Consider the following 21,397-nt stretch of genomic DNA (forward strand, 5'->3'; position numbering starts at 1 on the left):
TGGTGAATATTAGTCCAATGGTACTTCAGAGATAAGACAAACCCTCTGTCGCTCTTGACGCGCAAACCACAAGAGTTTATTTAGATGAATTTTGTATTTCGAGACCAATTGTGAGGCAAGCAGCCCTTACGTATGTTGGGAATTCCCCCCCCTTTTCGTTTTCCTTTACATGAATTTTGTATTTCGAGTTCCCCCGTTTTCGTTTTACCAGGATGAATTATTATACCATTCCACATTGCAATCATATGGGGCATACATTCAACTATGTTATTTAATAAATGCAAATAATGGTCCAATCACCGCTTAGCTGCCATTACAAGGCAAGGGTCCGTTTAGCCTATCCAACCAATAGTTTAAGTGCATGCTTCTCCAACGCGCACACTGACTAATAAAGTATTTTGTGTTTTATACACATAAGCCGCACTGCACATGCGCGCGGTCGAGACACTGAGTTCTTTGGCGTCCAGAGACACTGATACAGCTCTCCTCACAGGTAAGACCCATCAAACGCTCATTCGGGGTTTCTTCATAGAACAACGCCAGCAGCCTTTAAGCAAGCACAAACACCAAGGTGACCCCTCCACCCTGCTCTTTCAACCCGACAATATTAAGCAGCCATCCACGGTGTCCGAGGGTTGTTTAAATGTCCTGGCACTTCTCCGCCAAGTGTTCTGGAGCGTCTCATCTAATCTGGGAGTACCTCCAGCCCAGATTAACCCCTACTAAGCACCGGCTCCACATAATTATGCAACAATTGATGCATGTTTAAGTGCACTACAATCTGCATCTAAAATAGCGGATTTTACGCCAATTATAAGTGCATACTTTTCTTGCTCGACCCAGCCGCAGCAAGACCCACTGCATGTTCCTTCACTTACCTATTCTCAGTGGATTACAGCTCAATTCATTCCCCTTTTAACAGGTAGCGATATATTGCGCCCCTGGCTGACCACAACAACCAACCCTGGAAGACCCAGCCACATCTTTCATGTGATTTACCTGACCTGGAACTTCAACCATCAGGTCCCAGGTACCCTCCTCTCTTTTTTATTAAATACCATTTATTTTGGTGTCTGACCGAAATATCCCGGCACTCAGACATATTTAAATAATTTAGATCTCCAAGTCTGATGTCACAGACCAAATCCACGTCTCCTGCAGCATTGACAGCTGGTGTTCTCCTGCAATTTGTCTCCACGTCATGGCGCCTGCATACTAAACTTTGGTAGGCCCTCCCCTTTTTGGCAGTGCCCTTTTTTGTGCAATTTCTACCCCTTGATCACCCTTTTAAAACCGCCCATTTTCTCTCTAGGTGCATGTCATGCCTTGTCCTATATTTTCCTGATGACAGTTCAGTGACATAACAGCGTTGTCCAACCAACGCAGCCACTGTTACAGCTTCAACACTCACCGACCTAGAAACACCAAAATTCTGTATGTCGACAAACATTGTGCACTGTTAGCTGACACAGCAGTGCATGAAATGACAGTCACTTTTTACTTTGTCTACTAACCCACAGATATGCATTTATTTTTTATTTTTTTATTTTTTTATTTACGAGTTATAATCAGCGACAGGATTTTTACAAGCAAGTAGTAAAATCAATCTGTAGTAAAAAGGTAAAACAAAGGAAGAAGGAGATAGAGGAAGAAGGAACAGAAGAAGAAGCAGAAGCCGAGGTAGAGTAAGTTCCAATTCAAAATACAGTAGATCAAAGTTAGTATCAAAAGGACACCCTCTATAGGTTGTAAGATATACTGTTTAAACAGAGAAAGGGGCTCTAAGCTTCTGGCAGGAGCTCCGTTACTTTGTCCTTAAAATGAGGTCCAAAGTTTTTCATAGCAGAGATCGCCCATGAAGGTCTGAGGCCCCCTATTAATCGCTCCCACCACAGCTCTTCTTCCGTTAAATATATATATATATATTTATCGTTTTGTGTTACGCATACCTCACGTGCCACCTAATCGCACACCTGTAGTCTTAAATGTACGTCAATGGGAGAGATTAAACTTTGTTTTAAGATATTTCTACTTTTGGTGATCTCTACTAGCTAGTGTATACTAACCTAGTTACACTGCCAATAATGGGTGACCTCCAGTGCGTCAATGACAAGGGTAGCCTTTGACTCTGCTCTCTGTTCTACTATTGCTACCTAACCCTCTAGAGTCAGGCCCCCTACAAAAAAAGAGGGTTCCTGCCCCTTTTCTTTTATCACCATTCAAACCCTTACATTCACAATACTCTTTGAACTATAAATAGTAGATTCCATCCACTGAAAACATGAACCTGTATAGCCTATATATCTTAACTATACATTGTTGATTCCATACAGTGGAAACATCCACTAGTAGACCCGTATACCATAAATTAAACATTCTATATGGTTGACTTTACACTACCCTATGCAGTACCCTGTACACTCGTCTACCTCCACTTACCCTTCACATCCAAAGGCAATTTTACAAAGTTGAGAACACAGAGTGTTGAGAAAAATGAAAATTCCCCAAGGGAAAGCTATACTATAGACAGACACACATATACACACAGACATGACACAAACAAATGCATCACAACTTTGGACATTATATGACTGTCCACAATAACACAACAGGAATGACAACACTGTAAAGCACACCACAGGGAACACAAAAGTGGATGTATCAACAATCTTCCAGACATCCACAATACAACCAAGATGAAACCCTTAACAAATGTTTCCATAGCAACCATTTTCAAAATATAACAGTGGTATGGGTACTGGACACCCATACTGAGAGTAGGATGCATGAGGCCGATACATTCATACCCCCTCAACAGTTGTCCAAGACGCACTACCAGCCCACCCTTTTAAAACCCAAAAGGTAACTACCTCAACCCTTCAGGGGAACTTCGTACCTTCCACTTGGGGCTGCCACCCACAAGCCTCGATCCTGCCACAATCGAGCACAACCCACTCCACCCTTCACCACCCTCCTCGTCGCCAATATTGTGGGCTGAATGATGGACAGGAAGTCACCAGGATTATCAGGTAAGTGCTTTATTAGTCATAAGTTACATCTCAAGTAGGCAGTTGGTACATCTGGCAACCGCCACCACCATCCTGGCTATCATCACTCAGTCACTCTCTGCTGCCAACCGTTTCACCGGGAATGCAGGCGCACAAGCAAGCAATAAAATTCCACTCTGGACTCCCATGACATCACACGCTCACTTGCTGGTGCCCACTAAAGAGTGCCGTATTTTTGCCATAATTGGGAATAAGGTAGTTTCATGTACCTTGTGAAACAGGTCTAGTTTCTCTTACTCCAACACAAGTAAAATAGCACTTGTTTATCTGGGTAGAAATTATGGAAACAGTATTGGGAGCTGCGTGTCTGACGGAGAACACACAACCACTTCTTACCTGGCTGGGGTCATATACCATGAGTCTGTTCTGATACTGTGCAGTGTTCGTTACTCCACCTGCAAGCACAGCAAAACTTAGTGTTAATGACAACGTTATAACCTGGCAATTTCCAATTTAGATACATGATGGAAAGAAACTAATTTGAAGAAGAATTAAAAAAAAAAGAAAAGGGTACTTGGAGGGAGTTTTGACAGTGTAAGTGACCCTCCAAGTTAGGAAAAGCATAGTGCATTTAAAGCACCTATGAAATATTAAGACATAACTTTGTAAAGTTAGTTAAAATTATGTGACAAAACCTTAATATTCCTAACTGCCATTGAGAAAGAAAACATGAACAGCAATGATACTGAAGCACAAGTAGGTGAAGATGAAAACGACTAATAAACCAAACATTGATATCTTCTTCTGCCACACAGATTGGGCACAGCAAAATACTGCGATCTTAAACACTTGTACGTCTTTTGTGATTTTTCTTAATTAAACATTCGTATGAAAGTCACAGTTTACCGAGGAGGGGGAATTTTTGGCTGGTCTTGGCCCCTGTACCCCAGTTAGAAGCCATATCGAATCAAGGTCCTTGATCAAGGTCCTTAATCAGCTGGTAAAGGCCCCCCCCCCAGCAGTGAAATTGCTATTATGAGCTGGGGCAAGTGAGCCTTTGTGCTACTTTTTTTTTTTTAAAAAAAGGACATTTTTCTTTGCATGGTTCATTCATGCCAAAGAACATGGAGCCTTGAAGTAGACTTCTCCCGCTCCGTCCCACATTATCACTTGAAATGCACGGTTCTATCCTGGAGGAGTGTAGTTCGTTCAAGTAGGGTTTTTAATCCCAGCACTCTGCGTGTTTAAATTCGTTTATGGATCAATAGGAGCAAACAGGCTCTATTGCTATGTGGTGAGAGTGGAGTCGGGCTGAGGAACGGAAATTGCATGTTTCTCTGCTTCATGCTAAATCACAGCTCATCACCAGGTAATGGCCGATCAACCTGCATATGAAGCAGAAGAGTGTGTGAAACCTACAGAAAACCCACCTAGGCAATGACCTACCATAAGAACTGAAAAGACAACACTTGGGGCTTAGAGTGAGATAAGCAGGCGCCCATATGGCAGGTCAGTGTAAAAATACAACTTGGGCCATCAAGCTCTACCCCCACCCCCAGCCCATCGTGCCTACATGCAACCGGTGAACCACCTACAGGCAAGGTGGCCCCAACTCTGCATGGTCTTGTGCTTCTTCAGGAGACCAGACTAGCATGGTCAGGGGAATCTGGCCATCATGGTACGCCACCCAGCACCCCAGACGTTATGCACCTAAGGGCAGCTCGGACGATCCTTAAGTTTCACCCACTTCCCTTGGTGCACTATCAAAAAGGTGTCCTCACTGAAGAGTGCACCACCCCGCCTCAGCAATGACTGCTGATGAATGTGTGCCTACCTACCCGATCCTAACTATAAGCAGCAGTGGTTGGCACGAGCCACAACAATGTAGCTCTGGAAATAATATTATGAATTTTGATCGCGGCCTGCTCACTTAACATGTAAGATCAGCGCTCCAGCGGATTCATGCAATGATTTTGTACGGACGCAGAAGGAAGATATATGAACACAAAGACAGTAAAAGTCGAAGTGAAGAAATAGGATACAAAAGAAAACAGAGGAAAGCTATAGGGGAATCAAGAAGCAACTGAGCAATAAACAGGAATAGCAAGTGCACCATTCCTCCACTGACCCATTGCACAAACAAGGAATTGGCCCATTAAAGATCCCCCCTAGCAAACTGAAAATGCCTCCAGGAACTGTGGAGTCCACACCCACCACCATAGAGGGCGCGATTACTGCAACTAAACATCCCCAAAACTCAACACCTCAAGGGCTAAACGCCTTCACGGAGGATTAAAACATGAAAAGTCCCAAACCAGACCCCATGTCACCACATAGATCCCCAGGAGATAAGTTCCTATACATTATCTTCATGGAGGTTAAAGGACTCAAGCCCTTTTTGGAAGCAACAACTACAAAGCTACAGGCCCTAGAAGGCAAGCTAAATGCAATGGAATCCAAAGTCCTCGAGACAGAGAAGTGAATCTGCAAACTAGAAAGCATCATACCCATGTTGAAGAATATGGCAGTGGAAGATCACGATGTACAGGAATGGTGTGAGGACAGTGAATATCGCAACAGAAGGAACAAAGTTCAATTGTTCGGTCTACCGATGGTGCAGAAAAGGATGAACGGCGGGGGTTCATACAGGGTCACTTCTACCAAGGCTACTGAACTTAGGTTCCCAAATTAAACTAAACATACAGAGAGCTCACAGAGTGGGTCAAAGAAACACCACATCTGATATCACCAACACTAGACCAAGAGATCTGGTAATGTACTTCCTAGGATACAAACAGGCTATGCAAGGCCTCAAAGCAGCCAGGAAGAAAAGAAAGAAATCATGGATGTCACACAATGTATACATTTCTCATGAGTTATCCAAGGCAGTGATTGCAAGGAAGAACCAGTTCCCGGATCTGCACCCAACAATGAAACCACTGGGGATAAGACATGGTATTCTCCATCCCTGCAAGTGGAAGAGTATCCACAAGGACAGAATGTTGACCTTTGAGGACCCTAAATCTCTGACGCAATTCTTAAAAGAACTAATCTCAGAAGACATGCATATTCAACAAAAGGCACTGGACAGCAACCACGCCCAGACTTGAGAATAACTGAAATCCTTTGCTCCTGCTGAACACAGACTGTAATCTTACTGCTCTCTCATAGTTCTCACCTTCATATCCTTTTATTCTGTTTTTTATTCAAGCCTTTTCAATCTCTAAATTAGTAAATCCAATATGAAGAAAGCGTTAACCTGTTACAGTTCATACAATTGGACAACATGAGTACAATCCTTGTAGGTTGGGAGGAGGTTGGGTGGGTAAGACCTTACCTGACCGAGCTTGATGTCGTTACCCACGATGTCCCACTAACCACACTCTTCACCCTCATATCAATCATACTTTCTTACATATGCGACAAATCTGAACTATACCAAAACACACGCTTCCCGAAGTCAGCTTTCTAAAGTCTGCTGTTACGGCTGGTGCTGCATGAGCCACGCTCTCCCTTTGTTTCCAGATTGCCTTGTTTCCTTCGTTTGGAATTTCACCTGGAGCTCGGTTTCAGACTCCTCCTTTCTACCCACAACACCTACATTAACGGGAACGCAGCGCTTCTCGAGTGCGCGCTTCCCGAAGTCAGCTTTCTAAAGTCTGCTGTTACGGCTGGTTGCTGCAGGAGCCCCGCTCTCCCTTTGTTTCCTGATTGCCTCGTTTCCATCGTTTGGAATTTCACCTGGTATGTTAAGATGCTACTACGGCTGCTGAAGTCAGTCTGACGTCTTGGTGGACTCTGTGGACTTAATGTCGATTTACCCCAGGATTGAAAGAATCTAACCACTCTCCTTTGTTTGTTGTAGGAGCTCTGTTTACCGTGATTTCTATCCAACTTGTCTTGATTCTAATGTCATCTCTGAAGGTGAGCCTTCCCCGCTTACTAATGTAAATGAAATGTCAACCAATGTGATGTCATCTATTGATTTGATTTCGACACCTTTAAATGTCTCAATTTCTGACTCTAAAATTGCACTTGTGTCTGAGAAAGTAGGTCATGTATCAGTCAATGTTTCAGAAAATGTTCATTCACACGCCTCCTTCCATTAACATAAGTTTGGATGCTGTCCCTTCCGGCCACACGTACTGGTAGTTTGGACGCTCATTTACTCCACCAACATATGGCGTTAGTTATCGACAAAACACATGCTATACCTTTGCACATAACTGGTTTGTCCTCCACTTTATCTATAAGAGATACATCTCACTTGTCACCTATATTAAAGGCACCTCAATAATTCAACATCAGTTTGTATCACTCTCCTAGTTTATTTGAGCAGCAGCCTGACATTTTATTGATCTTTCGGCCTTGTTCATTCAGCCGACTCTGCTCAGACCTTCTCTTGCCCCGGTTGGTCAGTCGATGGCAATAGGTTTACCGATTTAAGCCAACATGCTGATTGAAATAACATCGAATGCTTTCAACTCTTCAGTGGTTTCAATACTGAAATTGTTTGAATCTCTGGAAGCTAAGAGCATTCATCAGTCAAATCAATTAGATCAATTGGTGGCTAACATGAATGCAAAAAGGCCGCTTCACTCCATGCACACGTCGGCCATGTTGCCTTCGCATCAGGACATTAACTCCAGTTGCTATATGGTAAATGCGGCGAATATTTGTGCTTACATTGGACAAAAACAAGCTTTGCACAACTCAGTATGTCCGCGTTTCTCTGATGTTATTCGTCCGTTTGAAAACATGTATTGTCCTCCGGTGGTTATTCCTTCTGCTACCATGGACATTTCTACTACTTCTACTTTTAAACGCACTTTTTATGGAATGCTTGACACCAACACAAAATCGCCTTCCCCCCAATCCAATCACTCAACAAAAAAAACAAAAATGTAACAACTCATAGCTTGACAACTGGGTCTAACATTAGACAATTTGTTAAGCGCATTTGACTTTCAAAGCCCTTAACAACCAATGTCACTCATGTCCAGCGCACCAGATATAACAATCTTGCTAAAACAAGGAAATTAAAACATTCAGCGGATTCCCTTCCCGATATTGATTATGAACCCTTGAATGATTTATTGGAAGTTATCAACTTACAAAAAGAAAATCATGTTGCACATAAACCCCCAACTACTGTTGTCAATTCTAAAACTGTTAGCCAGTTAGCAAACCTATAGCTCCTATGCCAACTACAACAGTGCCTCCTGTTACTGAATGTGTGACAAAAGTCACAACGCTGCCCCACCTTGCTCTAGCTATTATAGACACTTCTTTTTTGAGTCTATCTCTAACCAATGCCATATTATTAGATGTTCGGGCAGAAATTAAAAGATCGATGGACGAATATCTTACATTGAAAGCAACAAACTTAGCTGAGCAACAAAATCACTTTTCACCAGCTGCATCTGCAACCATTTTTCCAAATACATTGCCTATGCATTCAACCAACCCACCGGACAAAACTCATTTTATTACTCGCATAAATCGTAATCAAAGCTACAATGAGCGCCAACATGCTAAAGCTACAGTCAAGCCCCGAACTTCAAAACACTTTTTGCCTTCCAATACCCACCATTTTTTAATTTAAAATGTCACCCGGCGCCATTTCCCACACATGATCTTTCAAGAAGAAGTGTGTTAGCCATTTTTGGGGACATTGATACCTTGCATGATATCACTACAACGGATTTCTCATGTTGAGTTTCTGGATGAGGAGGATTGGTCGGTGGTTCGCCTTTGGCTTTCTTCCACCGTAGTTTCGGAACGTGTTATGGCAAGCCAGAATTAAGCTCTTTGCATTGGGTTTCCTTCTGGAGGTCGATCCTCACACCCAAACTGACTTGCTTAACATGTCGTTTACTCAACCTAAACAAGGTCTGACTCCAACAAAGTAGCATAGAATTATCCAACTTCACAACTTGAAGTTTATGATCAAACACCTGTCTTCCATAATTCTAAGACTAACCAAGAGTCTCGAGATTGGAACTTCCAGCAATAACCATCACTGCAAATTTACCCTATTTCACATCTGATTGGGAGATGGAATACCTGAGGCTTCTCCCATTTAATGATGAGCATTGCTCCCATCATTTTGAGTCATAACATTTTGCCACTACAAGAAACCTGGTTGTTAGAAACCCCATTGTGGGGTGGCTACGATATAATTCTTAATCCTGCTAGAGCAGGTACTGCGGGCTGCCCCTCATCAGGCTTACTGGTTGCTGTCAAATGTGGAGTAGGTCTCCAACTTAGCTTAAAATCCGATATGAGGGGGGCATTATTGCACTCATTAACATCTATCGCAATCCAATTGCATTGGCGGACCTAAAGTTCATTAGTGACCTGGATCTACTATTAGACACTATCTTGCAAACCACAGAAATCACAAACACCTTTTTGGTTGGTGATTTTAACGCTCCATGTCTATCAGACTCAAAGTTGGGCAATTGTCACGGATACTTCAAATGGAAAGACTTGATGAAAGTCAAAGGTTCATAATGTTAAATGCTGCTGTAGATGGTGACATTCCACCACGGCCCACATGGAGGTGTGGCACTTTGAGTTCTATCACTGACTTTGCTCTAGTTGACACCCACACAATCTCTCAGGTGTCTACATTTGAAATCATTCAATGTGTTTCGAGTGACTTTGAATTACTCTCCACTCTTTGGAATGTTAATACCAGTTCATTATTGACTAAATGCCTTGTGTTTAAAACCTGTGTAGTAGCCAATAATGCAAGAACTAGGCTGTGTTGGTCACATCAAGCCCTGGACAATTTTGAATATCTAATTTGCCAATCTACCCCTCCCCCCCCCAACTAAACTGGGCCTATGAACCATACACTCTGATCCTACAATCCTTTAAAACTACAATTGGGGTAAATTCACATCGCCACTTTTCTCCTAGACATACGTTTTACCTTGAAATTCAGCGTCAAAAAACATGGCTCAATTGCCAAAAGCGAAGAGCTTCACACTTACCTATTACTGCAAGGATAGCAACTTTGAGAACATTGAAATACAGATATAGCAACTGGCTCAACTAATCAAGGTTGCCAAGCGCCAGTACAAATTAATGGTATCTTGGCATCTACTTGGATTGCTCACTTCACTACATTGTATGCTTTACCAACGCAACATCTGAAGCCTTCCTCTCGAATCATGTCAAAATTCCATCAAATGAAAATTCTTGAAGAAGAGGTTTTATATTTTATTTAAAAAATCTAGCTCTTCGAGGGCTCCAGGGATGGATGGTCTCTCGAACTACATCTTTAAACAGAATCCTGAGAAGTGGGCCTCCACCCTGTATCACATATTCTCACAGATACTTTCTTCAAATTTAATTCCTGAATCTTGGTGTCAATCTATTATTGTTCCCATTTTCAAGAAGGGCGATCGGTCTGATCCTTCAAATTATCGACCGATCGCCCTTCTTAATGCTCCAGAGAAGCTGTTTGCACGTTTTGTGCTAAGAGACTTTAACACCTGGACTAAGCAACATCCTAAACGCAATCGCTGTCAAACAGGCTTTATTCAAAGTTTGGGAACTTCAATTAATCTTTCTTCTCTGACTTCCATTATAAAACAACACCAAGCAATTCAGCAGCCAATTTATTTGGTATTCATTGATCTCCGTGCCGCTTTTGATTCGGTTTTACAGAAAATACTAATTCAAAAGCTTGAAGCTGCTAATTGTCCATCTTATCTCATAATATTGATGAATGCCTGCATTCAAACACAAGTAAACACAAGTATACAAATTATGCTGACCACGGAGGGGTTCCCTGTCATGCTCTATTCAAACCTATAGAGGATTAAAGCAAGGGTGCGTATTGGCCTCTTCTGTCTTAAATTTTGCTTGGCAGATATTGCACACGCCTTTGCTTTGGTAATGGGTGATCCACCGAAACTAGCTTCTAAACCTATCCCAGCCTTGCTGTATGCTGACGATCTTATTCTGCTGTCTAAAAATCCATCTGGTCTGCAGAAATGGTTGGACGCTGTGTCCATTTACACTCAAAACAATCTATTAATCATTAACTTACAAAAAACAAAGGTGATGACCATTTTTCCTCAAAGAAACAGAAAAATCACTCCTCTTAATTGGACTATACAAAACATCTCTATTGAAAGAGTCAATCTATATACTTATCTGGGTATCATCATATCTACAACTAAAGTGCAGACTCACTTTTTGTATTTAAATGACAAAGTTAATCAGATGATATCCCAGACACGAGTTATACAAGCAAGGTTGTGTATGTTTTCCATCTCTCCTGCTATAATTTATTTTCAACAGACGGTGACGTGCATTTTACTCTATGGGTCAGAAACTCAGACAATAATGCCTGAGTAGTTTTGGAACAGGCTGGAGGGTGTATACTGGAGGCGTTGTTTGGGCCTGCCAAATTGTATCTCGCTCTGTTGGATCAGACATGAATTGGGCTTGATTTCTCTTTACACACGTCACTTGTGGCTGATTGTCAGCCTCTTCCGCATTACGACAACTGTCACGTCCATACTCATAGGCACTCTATCTAATTATGTCTTTTTGAGCAACGACTTGTATATATGGAACTGGCGGCAAATTGTTATTGATACTCTAGCTAATGCAGATGTCTCTCTTTACACACTTATTGAGAAACCTACAAGAGTCAAAACTAAAATGTTTATGTATGATTGGATTAAAAATAGAGTGTCCTGCTTACAAAGACTTTAAAAGCCATTTTCAATCACATAAACAGTGTGGCACAGCTGAACCATACTTGATCAAATCACCATCAGTGGCCCATAGACTAGAGTATTCAAGACTAAGATTCAACTTGTGTTCCACTCGAGAGATCCTGGCAAGGTGTAAGATTATTCCATCTATAGATAACCATTGCAGACAATGTTTGAAACAGGAACAGTCTGAAACTTTATACCATTTACTCACTGAATGTGATGTTCTTAGTCAAAAGCACACTCAACTATTGAGACCCTGCTTAATGAATTATAGGGACATTTCTTCTGACCAACTATGGCAATTAATCTTACAAGGCAATAATTCTTAACTAAGAATGAATGTGATCAGGTTTCTCTCTGAACTAAAGCTACTTGACAAACATATGAATAAACATGATGCTTGATCTTGACCAATGTTACAATATTTTTTTATCACTTGACTACCTTTTTCTGGGAGTTATTTTTATCTTTATCATATGATCACAATCATGTTACCCATTGTACTTGGTCTATCTAAGTTTAGGTTTTTTTCTTTTTAATTTTTTTGTATGAATGTTTTCAATTTTTGTAAATTATCAATTGTGAACAAAATGTAAATATATGATTTTTTGTTTTTAAAAGCTGATTAAGTTCAGCTATAAAAAAAAACCTGCCGATAGAGCATGCATAATTAGATGAAAACTAACGCTAAACTTTCATTGCCTGTATTCTAAACTTCATAGTTCTGATTATATTCTATCCTAGTGAGGTGCAAATCCAAACATCCACTTTATCCCTCAGACCATCTCACAACCAATTTGCTGTAGACATTAGGCCTTGGACAGATTAAAATGCTCACATCAATATGACACACACTGTGGTATTGTGTTGTGAGCTAGGGTCAATGGAGCAAGCAAGATATTTCGCTTTGTCCTGAGGGGTGTATGGTATGATGCCAAATCAGCTGACGTGTTATGCACACTCTTAAAATGCCCCTCCCCAATTTGCTGTGAAAACCTATGTTTTGTAAGACTTTTAAAAGAGGATGAAAATGAAGAACACATTGTATTATTAACAATGGAACATTCTTGGGTTGCATGTCTATAAAATGTTGATGTACAAAAACCAACTGGCACACGTCACAGACGGCACAGTAAACACTCCCAAGCTCAGAGACGATTTCAAGGTTTTTATTGATTTCTCAATTGGCTCTATTTCAATCTTTGTCTTTGTCTAACAATGCATCTCATCCCTAGCCAAGGTATCCCTGACCCCATAATGACCAAAATCGGTCTTGTACTTGGATATGAGGACCTAAAGGCGGGATGCCTTCGCTAACTAAACTCCCACAGGCACTTCCTAAAACTGGCCCTACTATTTACAGTTCATGTTCTAAAGCAGTATGCGGTTGTGCTTAGCACACACCCTTCTTGACTCAGTCCCCTTCTACCATATTCACATTCTCCTCTCTTTCTTACCTTACACTACTCTTCTCTTCCTACTCCACCTGCCCCAACTATCTTCCCTCTTCGCCCATGTCTCCCTGATGTCTCTCATTCCTTCTATGCCTCGCCTCCACCCTTTGATGTCCCCCCTCTTCTACACAGCTACCCCCTTCTCTATTCTACTCCTTTCTCCACCAGACATGCAACACTGTCAGGCACAGACAAAAGACAGTACCACTTGCACTCACCAACCAATACCTCACCTTCACAACAATTCGCCTCCACTTCTCCTTCCTTCAGTCTTCTGGTCTCTTGGTCTGCCACCTCCTCTGCCTCTGACCTCACCAGAACAACCCATAATTTCCCGTCCTTTTGATGGTTGCCCTCTTGTTTCCATTGGTTAATTTTTCCTGGCCAATCTGGCCTCATCTTCCTCACCTGGGAGGGGTTAGTTACAGCAAAGACAATAAATGATTGGCTTAGATCTGCCGCCTATCCCCATGCAGGCTTGCCACGGAATATCAATGAAGGCCCGGATAGTGCATTGTCCATGTTCATGTTATGGGGTCTGAGTCCAGGTACCCCTAAGGTAAGTAGACCCTTATTCCGTCCTTGGTGGTCTAGGGTGTTGTTCACAGCCCACAGCTGTTTGTAGTCGCTGTTGTGGAGGGCAGAACGTGCTCTCTTGATGCTGCATACATGCAACTCTACTCCTTTGTCTTCTTGCTCCTCCTTGTCACTCTGCTTAGGCTGTGGTATGACGGATTGCGCGAGCCACACGAAGAATGCCCATACGTGGCTGAGTTTTGTTTTTCTGCCTGTCTCGCAGGGTTAGCGTGTCTGGCTGTTTAACTGCTCTCCCTCTGCTTGTTCTTGCAGCTTCCTCGACCCATTTATTGTTCTGATGAAAGATGGAAAGATTTGGGCGTGCATTTTGTTTGCAGGGTATAGCATGAGAGAAGCTTGCACTGCCCAAGAACATACAGGCAGAAGTGGCAGGAACTGGGGCCCTTTCAACTGCCACTGTCCCCAGAGGAAGGACTAGTTCTGGATTGCTCTGGGTTCCTGTCCGATCTTTTAAAAAAAATACTTTATGCACTTTGCATCACATCATTAAAAACATTAGCCATTGCATTCACCAAATACAATCTAAAATAGTAAGAAGTAGTACAATAAGTAGGGTGTCAGCAGTATGAAGTCTCCTACATGTCACCATATGAAGAGACATGGAACTAGGCTTAGGTTGCACAATCAGGGAAGGTTATCACAACAAATGGCACACGCTATGACTGACTAATGGATTGCACAGTTTCATCTATAGGTTTCCTTAACAAGTAAATTCGAAAAATATACCCAAATGCCCTTGGGTTTAGACCCCCGAGGTATCATGGATATGCACAGTTCCTCATTGTCATTAGCCCATGTGATATCTGATAACCAACCTTCATTTGTAGGTGGCGTCCATCCAGTGTTTAAATATACAATGCTTCGCTAACAAGGAACAGAGATTTACAAACTTATGCTTGATTAAGGACAGTTCACAGGACACCCCAAACAGATAACTGAGGTACTGGATCTCATCTCCGTAAGCAAAATCCACACACCACTCCACAAGGGTTGCAGTGCAGGGTAGGGCCAGACCTTGGTGCATATAATTGGTATCCACCTGAGGGCACTTAGGGCATTTCTATTTGTTATCCCCATTGATGTGTTTCATCTTGGCAGGAGTGTAGTTCAGTCTATGTAATACATTAAACTGTAGTGTACGAAATCTGGACTTAAAGGATCTACCCCCCGTTGGCCTGCACATGTTCAGCCAGTCACCATCTGTAAGGGATGAGCCAAACTCCGCCTCCCACCTGTCATGTAGGTTTTCCCACAAGCCTGATGGTGTAGCTGCTTAGAGCAGATAATGTAGTGACAATGTGTTGGCAGCTGTGGGAATTAACAATTGGATCCTCCTCGAGTTCCTTGGGAAATATAGGCCATTCCCCTTGAAGGCTGCTCTCATTCTATAATAATGTAGATTGAATAGGGGTGTCAAAGAGCGAGTGGTCGCATTTATATTGGAAAACTCTAAAACTTGCACAAAGAGTTGCTGTATATGACTAAATCTGCAAAATATAAAGGAAGGTCTTTTTTGAAAATTTATGTGTGACGCAATCATTGTGTGGCAGACCACTCTGATCTGTTTTCAAACCAAGGAGGTAGGGGACTGGTTCCTCCAATAATTGCCACATGGATGCGACACGGCTGAAAAGCATTAATAATTAATCTAAGGTCACCAACAGAAGAGGTTGTACCCACACACATCCCCACAAAAAACTCTCTATTATTATACAGGTACAACAATTTGCCTCCCCAGAAAGGGGATCTCTTAAGATGGCAGAAAGAATATATGCAAAATCGAGAGGAGGATGCCAGTAAACTTTTTACTCCAAAAGGAAGTATGGAACACGGATTCTCAAACCCTGGCATAAAAAGAACAGAAGAGTTAAGATATAAATTTATAAAACTTGAACGGGTATCCAGAAAAGAAATTGATAAGTATTGGGAATTAATATCGTTGAAGAGCTACCTGAGCTAGAAACAAATACCGAGAGGCCTAAGAATACTTATATTTCCTGACTTTTGAAAGGATGAAGACCAGGCAAATGATTGAGAACAAAATTTAAACGCCAGCTCTGATAATATGATAACAATTTTAATTCAACATGCTGAGAGGGAACACAAACGTGCAACGGAACTTATTGAAACAAAGGAAAAAAACTATTAAAAAAGTACGAAATACTAAAGATTTATCAGGATGATATAAAATTGAGAAAACTTTGTAAATTCTTTAGGGATGAAAGACCGTGTTTATACGTTCCAGGAGAAATTTGGCAAATTTGCGAAACCATTATCAAAGGCTAGTACACCAAATACATCCTCTGGCAGCTCAGAGGTATACTCGGAATCAGAGAAAGAAGGAACGGAACTACAAAATCACAAATCTAAAGATGATAATCAAAAAATTGCTGGCTTTCTAAACCAAATAAGGAGGTACAAGAAAGGAACCAGATTGCGAAACCAGAAACAAGTCCGTTTTCAATTACCAAAGGCACAGACCAAGAATACTCCGACCCAAGGAGGAGAGGAAGGAGGGGGGGTTGTAGACACAGGCAACCCAGACGCGCTGGAGGATTTTCGACGTCTAACGCGGGCGGTTGCCCGGGAAGCAGCCAGGAAGAAGCAGTAACTGATTTGGTAATGCATTTATCAAATGGTGTTCTAACCAAGGACGAGATATGTGTACTTAACAAGGGATTATCATTTGCCCCGATGAGCAAGTTGGGTCTTATTAATACACAGATAGACCTGTTTAAATTTGTGCACAAACTTAGGCTAAAAAGGTTTTTCGCAACAGCACATAAGAGTGGAAGGATACACTAAAACTGAATTGACTATGGAAGACATTGAGAATATTCACCTTCTAAAAACATTAGGTGATCAAGAAGAAAGTGGAATACACAGTACACTTCATGACCTAGAAATCAGACCAATTTGCCTTGTGGATATGGAACTAAAACCCAAATCCAAATTCACACCACAACTCTCCAATGAGAATATGATTGAGGTATTCTATAAAGCAACAACCAGGGATATATATAACATGTATGATGAAATAAGACCTGAATTGGATAAACAGAACTTAACCAAGGGTGAAGAAGGGCTTTGAAAAACTTGGAGAAAGATAAAACAATTGTTATAAAGGAAGTGGATAAAGGCGGAAATATTGTTTTGATGGACAGACAAGACTACATCAAGATGGCACACAATCACCTAACAATGCCTCTCTGTTATTTGGAGCTACCAGGAAACCCCAAAAAGGAAATCATACTTCGAGTGGAAGAACAAATCAATGGATGGCACAGAAAGGGTGTGATTACAGAAGACGAAAAATCTGCATTAATGAATAAATCTCTGATACTTCCGACTATGTATTTTCTGCCGAAAATGCACAAAAAATTTGACAAAATTCCAGAAGGACTCCCAATACTAAGTGCTATTGGTTGGCTAACGGAGAGAATTTCAGAGTACATTGATAACATAATGAGACCTTGTGTACCAAAATTGAAGGCTTTTAACAAAGACACTACCGATACAATTAAAGCAGTAGACAAAATAATTTGGAAACCATCATACCGACTAGCAACGTGGGATGTCCGCGCGCTGTATACCATTATTGACCATCAGGCAGCTATACAAACCATAGACTTTGAATTTAAACAAGATTCGGCATCACATTACCATTACATACAGATGCTTAAGGAGATGTTGGCAATAACATTGGAAAACAACATTTTCATGTGTAATAACAAATATTATCAGCAGAAAAAAGGAATTGCTATGGGCACAAAGTACGCACCGGCATTGGCAAACCTCTTTATGGTAATGTTTGAAGAGAAAACTGTATATATGGACGAAGCGTTTGAATAACATGTAAACTTGTGGGGGCCATTTTATTGATGATGTCTTGATAATTTGGGATGGAACAAGTCTGGATCTAAATGAATTCAGAATGAGAATGAACCAGAATGATCTCGGTATTCAATTTGTGGGTCATGACAACAAGAAATCTATACATTTTTTTGATCTGACTATCTTTGTACAGAACAATAAACTGTCAACACGTACATTTCGTAAAGAAACTGAGGTAAACTCAACCCTTCATGAAGAAAGTTGCCATCATAGACCTGTAAAATGGAATGTTCCCAAAGGTGAATTCACCAGAGCAAGGAGAAATTGCAAGAATAATAATGACTTCAAGGCAGAATGTGAACTATTGCAGGACCGCTTTAAACAAAGGGGATACTCGGGTCAGTGCATTGAAGCAGCTAAACAGAAGGCTGCCAATGTGACATGGGAGCAGACTTTGGTGCCGAAAGATAAAATGGACAGGACTAAATCCAACTAAATAAATTTCATTACGGCATTCAGCTCTAATATTTCAATAGAGGAAAACTTTAAACAAAAATTGGGATCTTTTGCAACTTGACCCTCACCTAACGGGATACATCGGCGATAAACCCAAAATGACATATCGTAAGGCTAAAACACTGAAAATGACTCTGAGCCCTTCACTTCTCCCAGATGTGAATCCTGAACCCACCAAAACATGGCTGGACACAAGGGTGTCAGGTTTTTCGTAAATGTGGTACATGCACTATGTGCCAATTTGTACATGAGGTGACAACTGAATTTGTGGATTCAAGAGGAACAAGTATGAAAATTAGAGAGAACATCAATTGTCGCTCCAAATATATTGTCTATGCGATAATATGTCACTGTTAAAAGATTTATATTGGGAGCACGATCAGGGAAACAAGGATACGCATAAGGGAGCATTTTTCAACAATTGGAAGCCAGGACGCATCACTACCACTGGCCCAACACTGGCAGCTTAAACATCAGATGGACGATAAAAAGGCTCTGAAGTTTATTGGACTGCAGAAGGTACAATTAGGAAGAAGAGGGGGAAACTTGGAGGAAAAACTAAGGCAGATGGAAGCAAGATTGATTTGTAAATTCAGGACAATAGAATTTGGTTTGAATCATGACAATGAAATGGGAAATTTTCTATGAACCGATGAATGAAAAGCAAAATGTGTAACATTGTATTTATGTTATTTAGATGAAAAATGGGAAGGGCTAACTGTATATTGATGAATCCTTACCAAGTAATGACCTGGTGGTCAAATCAACATGTGTAGAAAAAGAGTGATTGGTAATCTGAAAGCTGAATCTATATAAGTGACAAATGCAATTTTGGAGGCCACCTGCCCACGAACCGGTCATAATATAATACTTAATGGAGGTTTAGCATGGTACATCTGGCACCAACACATATTAAAATATTATCTGTGAAGGGGTAAACATGAATGAAAGATTTAACATGGTTACTGGCTATTATATGAAGTAGATATCTAAATAACACGGTTGCACCAAAAAAGAATATCAAATGAATTTCACATCCAAACAGTTATGGAAAATGTTAAATTGTAATATACTGTTATATATAAGGGCGAGACCTTTTTATATACTGCCATTACCAGGAATCACCAATGTGATTGTAATGTATGGTCTCGAAATTCGAACCACTCCATTATGGCCACCTTGTAAAAACGAGCTTTCATGAATGAAAGATATATTTAAATAATATGGTTACACCAAAAAGAATTTAAAACGTAATTCCAATTTAAGAAAATTATTCAAAATACTAAATTGCAATATACTGTTATATATATGGGTCAGGCATGTATATACATTGCCACTATTAGGAATTACCAATGTGATTGTAATGCATGGTCTCGTAATTCGCACCATTCCAATATGGCCGCCTTCAAAAAGCGAGTATAAACTAAGAAGGGATTCTGTCAGTAACTATGACAACAATATAGAAACATATTGAAGACCCGCGCGAAGGCTCATTGTTGTGCAAGGCTGACGCGAGGGATCTGGATCAGAAGCGCTAAAGGTAAGCGGACACTGTGGGTCTTTGGGCCGGGGAAAGGAGACGTTTTTCTATGCCCGCATTGCTGCACTAAATGTAACACGGAGGGATGCAGAGAATCTTTGCAGTCTGATAAATAATGTGGAGCACGTATCACGGACATAAATCTTAATGACTGAGGGATTGCCTATATGTGAGGTAGTATCACGTCACTTATTTCTTCCAAAATTAAGCATGTTTACATATACAACGGGACCCGTTACTATTCACATTATGGTGGTCTGAAATGAAAGGAGAGTCCACTAATAGCGCATGAACAAGGAAGATATAATTAATACATGTAAATGTTTACTCTGATGAACGTGCAGTTAGACTGAAAATCTATCCCATATTGCTTTGACCACAGGGATTTACCCGGGAATATTGTGTGAAAAAAGATGGGTAAGACTATTTATTCATTCTCAGTATTGCATTGTGGAGAGAGTGTCAAATGTGAAATGCTATAAACCTGCATTAATAATGTAGTGGTTATTAAATGTAAATCGACAACCTATGGAATACGGTGGAATGTGAAGTAGGAAAGAGGTTAATTCTGTGAACTATAGGAATAAATAATGCAAAAAGTGATTTACACTTTAACATATGAAATCATGCTAAAACCTTTTTTCTTTGTTTCTCTGTTTTTTATGTTTTATCTTTTTCTCCTGTTTTTGTTCTATGTTCGTTCTTATTGAAAGACAATATTATCTTTTATTGTTTGGGTATGACTTCCCTGACTTAAATTATTATTTTTTGTTTATTTCTTGATTTATGTGCAATAACTATGAAACCAAACCTTCCATTCTTTTTCTTTTCCTTTGTGGTGCAACATATGAATGTGTGTAATAACACTGTACACAGAATATGACTGTTTTGAACTATTGCCCAGTTTGTTTTGAAAAAGGCTCTTAAGCAGCCGAAACACATGTTAACCAGGAATAAAGGGCATTGTGATTTCTATTGGAAACCTCTGAAACTTGCACAAAGAGTTGCTGTATATGACTAAATCTGCAAAGGAAGGTCTTTTTTGAAAACTTATGTGTGGCGCAATCATTGTGTGGCAGACAACTCTGACTTGTTTTTTAACAATGCGATGATGTTGGTTAAATTATCGGAAAGTATCAACATATTGGCTGCATGAGTGCAGTAATGTTTAACCTTGATCAAGAACTGAATGAACAAAACTTTTTTTTGAAAATAAATATTGATAAAACAGAGATATTGATCGTCAATGTAGCCACACACTATTGAACCTCGCTTTTTGACCAGAGTAATTTGCTCTTGCACGGATCCAACAGATGCAGTGAAAACCTGAGCATCAACATAGACTCCGAACTTGCTTTCAAGAATCAGGTAGGATTGATATCCAAATCATGTTTCTTCCACCCATGGAGAAGAAAAACTTTCCTTGTTTTGCCAGTTTTCTCTAATCGGGTAAGGCTCCAAACACCATTTTGTTATCAAGTGTACACTTCAATATAAGCATTTAGCTGGCTCTCTCAGTCTAAATGTTGCAATTGCTGCACAGAGTTCAAAATGCCAGCCAGGTTAAAGAAATGTGACCTTCTCTCACCACTGCACACTGGCTGCCTTTAGGAATAACATTTTCAAAGTTATATGTTTAGTTTTTAAAACACTGCAGGACACTAAACAATCCTCTCTCATAAACTACATGTTTACTGTTCTCGA

General features: G+C 40.6%; 1 protein-coding gene across 1 annotated transcript in view; it reads right to left on the reverse strand.

The window, feature by feature from the left end:
- KLHL32 (kelch like family member 32) overlaps positions 1-21,397 on the reverse strand; it is a 2,034,348-nt gene that overhangs the window by 302,805 nt on the left and 1,710,146 nt on the right. Inside the window, exon 8 of the mRNA XM_069606414.1 lies at positions 3,405-3,463. Coding sequence (XP_069462515.1) covers positions 3,405-3,463 — 59 coding nt within the window. The remainder of the gene's footprint in view (positions 1-3,404; positions 3,464-21,397) is intronic.

The sequence above is a fragment of the Ambystoma mexicanum genome, chromosome 4p (assembly GCF_040938575.1).
Source record: "Ambystoma mexicanum isolate Mex_15411 chromosome 4p, UKY_AmexF1_1, whole genome shotgun sequence".
NCBI classification, from domain to species: Eukaryota; Metazoa; Chordata; class Amphibia; order Caudata; family Ambystomatidae; genus Ambystoma; species Ambystoma mexicanum.